The sequence below is a fragment of the Ruditapes philippinarum genome, unplaced genomic scaffold, assembly GCF_026571515.1.
Source record: "Ruditapes philippinarum isolate M1 unplaced genomic scaffold, ASM2657151v2 ctg719_1_1_1_1, whole genome shotgun sequence".
NCBI lineage: Eukaryota > Metazoa > Mollusca > Bivalvia > Venerida > Veneridae > Ruditapes > Ruditapes philippinarum.
The window spans coordinates 245,316-258,211 of NW_026861463.1; the positions used below are offsets into that span (position 1 = coordinate 245,316).

General features: G+C 34.3%; 1 protein-coding gene across 10 annotated transcripts in view; it reads left to right on the plus strand.

Annotated features, from left to right (window-relative positions):
* Window positions 1-12,896, plus strand: part of LOC132715677 (uncharacterized) — a 133,875-nt gene that overhangs the window by 90,220 nt on the left and 30,759 nt on the right. For all 10 annotated transcript variants that reach the window (XM_060698717.1, XM_060698719.1, XM_060698720.1 and 7 more), the window contains 2 exons: window positions 5,419-5,610; window positions 7,900-7,943. In XM_060698717.1, the coding sequence (XP_060554700.1) occupies window positions 5,419-5,610; window positions 7,900-7,943 (236 nt within the window). The remainder of the gene's footprint in view (window positions 1-5,418; window positions 5,611-7,899; window positions 7,944-12,896) is intronic.

Consider the following 12,896-nt stretch of genomic DNA (forward strand, 5'->3'; position numbering starts at 1 on the left):
ACGTCTTTTTCTTTTCTTCCTATGTTGAAAATTCTGGTTGCTATGGCAACAAATAGCCTGAAAATATGGCAAATTTTACACATAACCTGGATCCAGTGATAACGCAAAAAGTACTGGAAATATTTTTATGAAACTTGAAATATGGAAATATGGGTAGATGGCAGTCTGGAGATTATGCACATTCTTTTTTTTTCTTCCTATTCTGGTTGCTATGGCAACAAATAGACTGAATTTCAAGATTTCTGATTCTAGTTTTTATGTTTTTTCACTATAAGTTCTTTATTTCTTCAGAGATTTTCTTCATAGTTTAAATATAAGTTTCTAGTCATCAACATAATGTGACAAGGTTTATAACTCTAGCACAAAATTTATCAAAATTTTCTCCCTTGAACTTAGAATTTTTATGAAAAAAATATTGCTTTTTTTTTTCTGAATGTATCTACTTCAAACTTCATAAATATGTTTCTTATTATCACTCAACATTTGTGTGAAAGTTCAATACTCTAGCAAAACTATTTCCAGAATTATGCCCCTTTTGAACATAGACTTTTTTCGAGAAATTGGTAATTTTTACTCCAACTTCATCAATCATAATAGGATTTTCTTCAAACTCCCACATCATAATAATATGACAAGGTTTATAAAACCAGCATTCATATTTCCAGAAATATCTCCTCCTTAAACTTTGAATTTTTTTATTCATTCTTTTTACTTTCTTTTACTTCAAATTCAAAATAAACATTCATTATCAACACCTTCATTACTAATTGTTCTTTGTTACACTCACATCATGTATGACGTCTTGCATCTTTATTTCAAGAGTTATCTCCTTTTTAAGAATTTTGCTTTTAAAAATGTTATATTTTGATGACAGGGATGTTCAAAAAATAACTTTAGAGTGTCCTTCAGTCTGTCTGTTTGTCTGTTCATAAAAACTGTTTCCTGTGATCACTTTTAAAGAACTTTTTCGACAAATTTACTTAAAATAGAAACATAAGTGAATGGCCAATGGCCCTTCAGAATGTTGCTGGGGTTCTAACCGGTAGGGGACTTATGGATTGCTTGCAATACTGTGATAATTGCTTGTTAGTTATGAATTAGAAAGGAATTATTGCAAAATCTAAACATATTTTGACCTTAACTTGTTTACCCAATATCTTTGTAAATAGTGAATGAAATGTCTTCATACTTGGACACAACAATCATCTGGCATGTTCTTTCAAGCTGACCAAATTGACCCTTACCTAGAGTCATAAATGACCTTGACCTTGAAAGTCACATAACTGAAAATAATATGCTTATTTTGTGTGGTAACATGGAGAGGGGGGGGGGGGGGCTATACTGGAATACCTTGGTTGCATCAGTCAGTCTGTCAGTTCTTTCATCTGTCCATCTCCATCATGTCCCATGTATAAATCCTATACCCTTTGAAGGATTTTCTTCAAACTTGGCTCAAATGTTCCCCTCTACAAGGCAGTGTGCAGAAATCATGTGACGGCTTTGTTGGATCAAGGTCACATTGGAGGTCAAAGGTCCAATATCAGACCCCCATGTCACCACTGCAGGCTCAATGTCACAGTCACATTTGAGATCAAAGGTCAAATACTGTATAAGTGGTTATTTTGCGACTTGGAAATATTTGCGATTTTTGCGAATTGATATTTTTTGCAAACATTTGATCGCGCAAAAATTATGTCTGCTTTAGGCAAACTATCTTTTATAATTTTTAACACAATTTTATCAAGCATTTTACATGGATATGTTTAACTGTTTAGATTGTTTTTATTGCTTGTTTGGTTAAGTTTGTTATTGACAAATCACAATTTTGAAATATAACAAATATATGTGTCAATAACACAATAGGCTATTAATAAGACAAAAGAATGTTTTAGAATAGTATAAATAATTGTGCCTTTAGGTCATTTATCGACCAACAAATATTTCTTGAAACAATTTAAAACAAACATATCAAACAAACAATAATAACTGAATAAATGAAACGATAATAATATTGGCGAACTCATATTTTTTACCTGCGTAATTTCTGATATCACAAACAACAGTATTAGATAATTCAAGAAATCATATTTTCGCAAATATTTTTACACGCAAAAAGTCCACTTTTTGGCATTCGCAAAATTTTTGTGACACAAAAATATCCACTTAAACAGTATCAAACAATTTTGTGTCCACCCTGGAAATCTTATACCCCTCAAAGGATATTCATCAAACTTGGCTGAAATATTAACCTTAACAAGACAATTTGCAGAAACTATGTCACAGCTCTGCTGACTGAAGGTCAATGTCACAATTTTAGGTTGAAGGTTGACTATCAGACAATTTTATGGCTCTTCTATAAATCCTTTACCAGCTGAAGGATTTTCTTCAAACTTTGTTCAAATGTTCATTTTAACAAGGTGTTAAGCAGTAATCATTCAAAGTTGTGCTAGCTTAAGGTGACCCTCAGAGGTCAAAGGTCAGATATCAAACAATCAACTTATAAATCCTGCATCCCTTAAATGATTTTCTTTTAACTTTAATCAAATTTTAACCTAAACATGGCAATGTGCAGAACCTAAGTCACGGCTACATTTGAGGTCAAAGATCAACTCTCAAACAATATCTTGTCCACTCTGTAAATCTAATTCCGCTTGAAGAATTTTCTTTGGACTTGGCTGAAATGAAGAAGACTTTGTGTCACTGCTCTGCTGTCTCTAGGTCAGGGTCTCTATTTTTGGGTCAAAGGTTAACTATTAGACAATTTTCTGAAGGATTTCTTCAAACTTTGCACAAATGTTTATATCAACAAGGTGTTATGCAGAACTCATACAACTCTGCGCTGATTTAAGGTCAAAGTCACCCTTAAAGGTTAAATGTCAATTATTTCATCCTCCTGATGGATTTTCTTTAAACTTGGATCAAATGTTAACCCATACATGGCAATTTGTAGAACTCATGTCACAGCTTTGCTGGTTTAAGTTAAAGGATACCCATGGAGTTCAAAGGTCAAATGTCAAACAATTACCTTAAATCCTCCTTTTCTTGAATGATTTTCCTCAAACTTAACTAAATTGTTCACCCTAAGAAGGTAATGTGCAGAACCCATGAAACATCCTTAAAGGTCAGCAGACATCATTGAAATATGCCATTTTTACTTTGATAAGCTTGTTTTTCATAAATTTCAGTAAAAACACCAATAATTGCCTCAGTGCAATTGTTAAAAAATATTTATTACACTGATTTCAGAGATTCTACCTGTTATGCAAGTGCATTCTCAAACTGGAAGTGACATACATTTATCCCTTTATTATTGCGCCTCGGGTCATATGTATCTCATCCAGGCTATATTGTCCCATATATCTCATCAGCAACCTATATATATCTAATGATGTTTGTAAATATTGCAATATATCGCAATATGATTTTTCTTTACAATACCCAGTCCTAAAGTATTGCCATGTTTCTAAAAACAGCTGGAGACTTCATAGGTGAACCCTTAAGTCCCATAATAAATCTAAGTATCAAAAATAAAAAGTAACACCAATCTACAAAAATATTTGAAAAACATAAATCAGACCACTTAGAACACATTTTAGAAAGAAACAATTTACTCTATGCTGCACAGTCAGGTTTCAGGGCACTTAATTTATTTACTGGATAATTGCACTAAATATTGGCAAACTTGTAAGAGCTGTTTTTCTGGACTTATCAAAGGTATCACAATGTTCCCATTGAAAAGAACTATCTTTCTGTCATCTTTAATCATATCTGTCAGGTAGGTCACTAAAAGTAACTGTGTCTGTAATTTTTCTGAAATAGACTTGCAAATTTATACTTCATACATAGCTGCTAGTGAAATTTAGGCAACAAATTATCTTTAGTACATTGTTTTGACATATTTTGTCTCAGCTGGAGAGTTGTGTAATTATGCTCCCCAAAAAAATTTTTCGGGGGAGCATATAGTCGCCGGGTTGTCCGTCCGTCCGTCCGTCCGTCCGTACGTACGTACGTACGTCCCGAATTCGTGTCCGGCTCATAACTTCGTTTCTTGAAGTCGGATTTTAAAAATATTTCACAGAAATGATCACCATATTGAGACGACGTGTCGCGCACAACATTTGGGTCGCTACCTTGAAGGTCAAGGTCACAGCATGACCTTGCAGCATAATCATGTCTGGCCCATAACTTTGTTATTTGAAGTCGGATTTTACAACTATTTCACAGAAATGATCAACATATTGAGACGAAGTGTCACAAGCAACATTTGGGTGGCTACTTTCAAGGTCAAGGTCACAGCATGACCTTGCAACAAAATCATGTCCAGCCCATAACTTCGTTATTTGAAGTCAGATTTAACAACTATTTCACAGAAATGATCACCATATTGAGTTGACGTGTGCCGCACAACATTTGGGTCACTACCTTGAAGGTCAAGGTCACAGCATGACCTTGCAGCAAAATCATGTCCGGCCCATAACTTTGTTATTTGAAGTCGGATTTTACAACTATTTCACAGAAATGATCAACATATTGAGACGAAGTGTCACAAGCAACATTTGGGTGGCTACCTTCAAGGTCAAGGTCACAGCATGACCTTGCAACAAAATCATGTCCAGCCCATAACTTCGTTATTTGAAGTCAGATTTAACAACTATTTCACAGAAATGATCACCATATTGAGTTGACGTGTCCGGCACAACATTTGGGTCACTACCTTGAAGGTCAAGGTCACAGCATGACCTTGCAGCAAAATAGTGTCCGGCCAATAACTTTTTTATTTGAAGTCGGATTTTACAACTATTTCACAGAAATAATCACCATATTGAGACAATGTGTCATGTGCAACATTTGGGTCACTACCATTCTCAAAATTCACCTCAATAGTTATACAACTAACCTTTCCTTGTGACAAAGTACCCATTCGGGGAGCATCACCCATCTTTGATGGTCTCGTTTATGTCTTTTGAGCTAACCTTGTGCTTAGAGATGAGTTTGTGATGGCACTTTGTCTGTTGTTTGTTGTTTACTAATTTACAAAAAGTATCAAAAAGAGATTTCTTATATTTAGTAAACATGTCATATTAAAAAAAGATATTTTGCATGTAACATCACCTTGTGGTTCTCAATAAAGTTATACAATGTCCTGAAGGTCCAAATTAGTTCATCCACAAGGTCATTCAGTTTTTATATCAAAACATATTTAAGTCTACTTACTTTTCGTTAATTAATGGTGGCCTTGTCTCAGATGAATTATTATGGTTTATCATTGCCCATCTTGTTCCATTGACAGAGATGATTGTTATATGTCATTTTGTGCATTGTGCATCTGGTTATATTCCACTTTTTTTTCCTTGCTCCGAATAATTTTTATTGAAAAGAAAGATAAAATTTCATTTCCTATATTAAATACATTTTCAGAATTCCTTTATAAGATGGCAGACTCTTATGCAGTAGAAAGGGTTTTGGAAAATAGCACAGAACTTATTACAGAGGAGGAGGTTGAAACAGTTCCTGAAAAATTGATTGGTATCAAGGTGACTGAAGCGAACATGAATGCTGCAAGACCATTATTCACAGATGATGCTTGGCTTGTTGTTAAAACATCACTAGGTATAAAGTTATTAAGAAGCATCATTTGCCTTAATCCCTTCCTGTAAAGGAATGGCCTACTCTGTTAGTCTGTCTCTTAGTCGGTCTGTCTTTAACTTTTTATGCCCCTAAGGGCAGCTTTTTAAATTCACACTGTTTGTGCATCCCAACTTATATAACATTCATGTCTACATGCATTAAAGAATTTTAAAATAGTTTGGCACAAATGTCTTTCACATCAAGACTATGTGTTGTGTCTAAGACCCATGTCCCTAGCTCAAGGGTCAAGGTCACACAGTTTAAAGGTTTACATTCTCACATTAAGAATTTAAAGAGATACACAATTGAGTCCCAACTGTAACTTTGTCATGAGTGGAAGGATTTTTGAATAACATAGCATATATGTCTACCGTATCAAGAAGATGTGTCATTTGCAAGATCAATATCCCTACCTCCAAAGTCAAGATCACATTACATAAAGTTTGAAGTTTCTCATTCTCACAAGAAGATTTTGAAGGTACACATTTTTGTAATTCTATCATTTATGGAAGGATTATCAAATAACTTGGCACAAATGTCACCCACATCGAGATGATGTTTTGCATTTAAGGCCAATGTCTCTACCTAAAGGTCAAGTCACACTTAGAGATTGAAGGTTTACATTCCTTTCCAGACAGTAACTTTGTCATGCATTAAAGGATTTTAAGATAACTTGGCATAAAATTATACCTTATCAAGACTATGTGTTGTGTCTGTCTGTCTGTCTGTCTGAAGTGTTTTAAAATAATTTCGCATAAAGTTCTACTACATCCAGATGACATGTGTTGCAACGAAGACCCATGTCCCTACCTAAAAGGTCAAGGTCACACAGTTTGAAGGTTCACCTTCTTCAAATAAGAGTTTAAAGCTGCATACATTTGTGTGCAGACTGTAACTTTGTCATGCATGGAAGGATATTTTAACCACAAAGCATATATGTCTTCAACATCAAAAGGATGTGTTAATCAAAGATCCAGTTCCTTCCTCTAAGGTCAAGGTCACAATTATTATTTGAAAGCACTCATTCTCACAAGAAGAGTTTGAAGGTACACATTCTTGTCTGGACTGTATCTTTGCCATGCATCAAAGGATTTTAAAATAGCATGGCACAAATGTCTATTACATCAAAAAAAATGAGTCACTTCTATGGCTGATGTCATTACCTTAAAGGTCAATTTCACACTCAGAGGTTGAATGTGAACAATTGTGTCCAGATTGTTACTTTGTCATGCATTGAAGAATTTTAAAATAACTTATCATAAATGTCTACCACATCAAGACAATGTGTAGCATCTAAGTTCCATGTCCCTGTCTCCGAGGTCAAGGTCTAACTTAAAGTTTAAAGGTACTCATTCTCCCAAGAAGGTTATATACCGCCCTGGAAAAGAATTTTGTCATGTAGTAAGTTTGCTATGAATAGCACTTCATTTCATAAAAACAATATTAATCAATAAGTATCTTTTATTCCTTTTTCTTATCATATTAACTTTCTGCAATACTTTCGGCAACATTCCTCAATACTACGTGACAGGTCTTCTTCATGTCTTTACCATAGTCATTAAAGTATTGTTTTTAGCTCACTTGAGCACTCTATGCTCAGAGGTTAGCTTTTGTGATGGTACTTTGTTCATTGTCTGCCATTCATCGTAGTTCACAATTTCTTTAAACAACATCTCCTCATTAACTACATAGTGAATTTTGGCCAATCTTTACAAGATTGATTCCCAAATGAAAAAAATACCTTCTAGTGACATAAATAGGTTTAATATGTAAATAATTCAAGTATGTGATTTTTAAAACATATTCTCACTAAATATATTTCTTAAGTCATTATCCTGTACCAATATATATTAACACAATTTGATATCCTCCGACTTTTTTGCAATCAGATAAATATTGTATGTTGATTAGTTGAATTGAAATTTGGTAATATTTTGAACAAATCAAAAGAAGGAAAAAAAATGGTATGGCAATTAAACAGATATCAAACATAATCTGTGATAGATTTTTGTTCCTTACATATTGTCTTGAAGAGTTATCTGAGAAAACCCGACCACTGAGAAAACCAGAAAAAAAACCTCTGTTCAACATCCATCCGGTTTTCTCATCTTTCGCTGTATCTTAAAGTTGTACCTATATGAAATTTACAATGAATTATATCTTTTTTCATAAAGAATAAACATACAGCCTTGTATATTAACATATGCATTTTGGTATATTTCAGACTTGTAAACCATTGAAAAACCTTGTAAATTTGTTTTATATTTACAGACTGCCTAGCCAAAGATCTTGGAAAGAACCATGATGAGGCACTGGTAATATATTTTGTATATATAATATATTTTGTCATGTATTAAATTAATGTGTTTGTAACACGTTTTAAATTAAGGATTCCTATTTCTTATACTAAATTAAGTTTCTGTTTATTTTTTAAAATTCTAGAAAGAGGATATTTCTTAAGAACTCTGAAGTAAGCTATTAGTAAGGTAAAAATCAGTTTGATTGAGTTTGTTGATTTAAGTTTATGTATGAAATGTGCAACATCTCTCATGCCCATATCATTGACTTCAAGCTGTAATACTATTCAATCCTCAACACTCAAAGTATTGGAATTTACACTGGAATGATGTACAGGCAGCTTTATACGGGTTCTAGTCACTGCACTTAACAGTTTGAAAATTCTGTAAAGGGAAGATTTCTCAAGAGTGCCAATGGCAATAGTCTTATTAAGTTAAAAATCTCGAAATTGGTGGTTATGAGAGATTATATGAAATGTGCACATCTTTATGTACCCCTTAAAGTGCCAAAAATGTTCACTTTAAAAAGTCATGTGATAGAACCATTTGTCTGTCTGTCTGTCCATCCTTATTAACACAGAGGTACTTGTGTGACTAGGAGAACAATAGGTAAAAGTACATTTGCTTTGATCCTTTTCATTCCATTTTTGTGCGCTCTTTTATCAAACAGGTTGTATTATGGGAACGTCCCTGGCGGGCGTAAGGGCGGGTTGGGTGTCGGCGTCCTTTTTCTGTCCGGAGTATATCTCCTTAATGCATGGAGGGATTTTTTATTATAGCTTTATAGAAATGTTGACCACTACGAGAACCTATGTTACGTGCATAAACCAGGTCTGTAGGTCAGAGGTGAAGGACACACTTAGAGGTCATTGAAAAATGCTTGTCCAGAGCAAAACTTCTTCATGCATCAATGGATTCCAATTTAACTTGACATAAATGTTCACCATTGTGAGGCATAGTGTTGTGCACAAAATTCAGGTCCCTGTGGCAAAAGTCAAGGACACACAGGGTCAAAGTTCAGGTAGAAATAAAAATGTGTATATGGACCATTTAGTCATCATTTATTGAGGGATTCCAATACTAATGGACATAATCATGACCACGTCTGTGACACTTTCAATTTAGGTCAATAATTGCAAGTTCAAAGTCATTGAAGATGATGAAATGTCCAGATTCTATCCAGAGCATATCTCCTACAGTCATGGAGGGATTTTAATAAAACTTCATAGAAATGTTCAACACTTAGAGAAGCTATGTCATGGGCATAAACCAGGTCTCTAGGTCAAAGGTTAGGGTCGCACTTAGAGGTCATTGTTTTGTCCAGAGCATAACTTCTTCATGCATAACTGGATTTCAATGTAACTTAGCATAAATGTTCACAATTGTGAGTCCATGTGTTGAGTGTAAAATTCAATTCCCTGTGGCAAAAGTCAAGGTCACACATAGGGTTCAAAGTTCAGATAAAAATATGAAAATGTATATAGAGACCATTTAGTCAACATTTATTGTAACACAAATTGTCATTTTCTTGATTAAATCTGTGACACTTGTGATTTAGGTCAATAATTGCAAGGTCAAGGTCACTGAGGATGATGAAATGTCCAGATTTTGTTGGGAGGATATCTCCTACACACATGAAGGGATTTTAATAAAACTTCATAGAAATGTTAACCACTATGAGAAGCCATTAAATGTGCATGAACTTAGTCTCTTGGTCAAAGGTCAATGTCTTATTCAAAGGTTCCTGAAAAACACTTGTCTGGAGCAAAACTTCTACATTTTTATACTACTTTTAGGAAATGTTCACCACTATGAATTGATTGCTCCATGCATGATCAAGGTCAAAGGTCAAGGTCATACTAAGAGTTGATTGCCATTTATCTCCATAATGCCCACATTTCCATCAACAGCTTTTGTGACAGGTGTGTATTGCAACAATGTTGCCCTTGTTACTTGTATGTCCTTCTTTAGCTTACCTGAGCACAATGTGCTCGTAATGAGCTATTGTGATGGTCCAGTGTCCGTGGAGTTTCAAAAAGACAAAAGAGTTTTCAAAAAAACCTTCTTGTCTGAAAGTTCATAGCCAAGAGCATTGATATTTGGTATATGATATCATCTATAGGTCCTCAACCAAAGTTGATCAAATTTTGTCCCTATTGTCAAAGTTAGCCCAGCCCCCGGGGTCATAGGTTTTTCCTTATATGTATTGAGTGAAACCTTAAAAAAATGTCTTCTCTGAATTGGCAAAGGCTGGGGATAAGATATTACATGCATGGTACATAGTGTAGTAGACCTATACCCAGATTGTTCAAATTATTGCCCTGGAGTCAAAATTGATCACGCCCAAGAGTCATTGATTTTCAATATATTCATATAGTAAAAACTTTAGTAAAAAAAAATTGCTAGTCTGAAAGTACATGGCCCAGAGGTTTTATATTTGGTATATGATATTATCTATAGATCCTCCACCGAAGTTGTTCAAATTTTGTCCCTAGTGTCAAATTTTGCTGCACCCCAGGGGTCATAGGTTTTTTTTTATATATATAGTAAAATCTTAAAAAACTTCTGTGAATTGGCAAAGGCTAGAGGTTAGATATTTGGCAAGACACATTGTGTAGTAATTTTCAACTTTTGTCCCTAGTGTCAAAATTGGCCCAGATCTGGGGGGATCATAAGTTTTCCCTTTTATTTATATAGTAAAACCTTAAAAAATCTTCTTCCCTGAATTAGCAAAGGCTAGAGGTTAGATATTTGGCATGTTACATTGTAGGGTATACCTCTACCAAGATTGATCAAATATTGCCCTAGTGCACCATCTCGGGGGGTCATTGATTTTCATTATGTACATTCAGTAAAAACTTGAAAAATCTTCTACTCGTCTTGAAGATCATGGCCCAGAGCTTTGATATTTGGAACATGATATCATCTATAGTCCTCTACCATAGTTGTTCAAATTTTGTGCTAGTGTCAAAATAAGCCCCGCCCAGGGGGGATCATAGGTTTTTTCTTACATGTATAAAGTAAAACCTTAACAATTTTTTTCTCTGAATTGGCAAAGGTAACAGGTTGGATATTTGGCATAAAAATTGTTTTGTAAACCTCCACCAATATTATTCAAATAATTGCCCTGGGGTCAAAATTGGCCCCACCCTAAGGATAACTTGATTTATAAAGACTTGTATAAGACTAGTGTTTATGGTCACTCATTTCAATACTAATTAACCTGTAACAATTGAACTTTATATGTGGATACACCTTGATGTGTTCTACTTACCACACCCATTTTCCTGTCAAAAGGTCAACGTCACTGGGACATGATATATCAAAAGATTCAAAGGAACATAAAGTGAAAGTACATATAACATGCGTATACTTTGTATGTGGATGCATCTTTATATCTAATCCTAAGGTGAGCACTTTGTGGTATCGCTCCCTTGTTGGTCTTGTGTGACTAAAAAATTCAAAGGAAAAGTCACATATGCACCATTTTGTAAGTACATCCATCTGTCCGTACAAGGTTAACCTAAAATGGCAAGTTTTTTATGCCACCAATATATAGCAATTCCTGTATGTGTGTGTGCAAGCGTGTGTTCATTATATAGATTTTATATTGAACTTAAAAAATCTTCTTGTTAAAAAACGAACTTGCCAGGATTGTTCCTTGAGTGAAGGGCTTCTACAGTTGTTTTAATGCCAAAATCTGGTTGCAATGGCAAACAAAATGAATAAATAGAAGAAATTTAAAAAATGTTCCTCTCAAGAACCAGAAGACCTAGAATAAAGGTATTTTGCACAAGGCATTGTCTTGTAGGCCTCTACCAAAATGGTTCAAATTATAACCCTGGGGTCAAAATTTGCTTCACACCCAGGGGTCATGTGTTTTCCTTATATATGTATATAGTAAATATTAAAATAATCTCCTATTCTTGAAGATTACAAAGGCAAAAGCAAAGATCTTTGGCATGAAAGGTCAACTTGTTGGTCTTTGGGTCAAAATTGGCCCCACAGTGTTGTATAATGCAGTGTCATAGCATTTTTCACTAAAATGCAGTCTTGTTTTAAGTTATACTGGTACCAGTGGCTCCATAATTTACTCACTTACTAATCAATACAAAGTACATGATGTAATTTTGTTACATGACTGATGCCATTATTTTACCCAAGTCATGGCTTTTTTCAGTATTTGATAATGGATATGGTTAGCCTACACCAGCAAGTTCAATTTAATGTAATTTCTATCTGTAATTATGACTTTATAATTTCCATACTTATCTATCAGTACAAAGTCCATAATATTGCCAAGTTATATAACTGTGCCGTCCATTTTTTCTCAGTTATTTCCCTTTTAATCACTGAAAATAGGGCATGGTGTGTAACTTATTTTGTCAAGTTGAATTTATCTGAAATTTCTCCTGATTACCTTATTTACATAAAGTTATCTTCAATATTTGGTATGTGGATACCATTGAATTAATCACACTGGGTAAACAGAATCACTGTATGATCTTTTGAAGATCTATACAATTCAATGTGCATGATTTGTTGGGAGCACAAGCACATGCCACTTCAGGTGACTGTATGATTTATTGCATGTTTATCTAATTCAAGGTGTATGATTTTTTGTGAGCACAGGAAGTAGAAGCGTTTACTCCCTCTAAATTATTGTGGAATAATGTCACTGGGGTCAAAGTCAAGGTAGCTGGTATAAAAAATAAATGTTTACATTTTTGCTCACAATTTATTTTTGAATTAATGTCTTTCATGTTTAATATGGACATGTCTAGGGAGTTCCTCTTCCTTTTGGTTTAGCTAGGGGTCATTTCGGTTAATGTCAAGGTCACCACTTCAAATATTTTCAAAGTCCATTGACATATGGCTTTGAAACTTTTTACACCTGTTCACCATCATGCAGCCAACCTTTAGACAGGAGGAGGTAACTCTATCAAGCATTTTGACAGAATTATGCCCCTT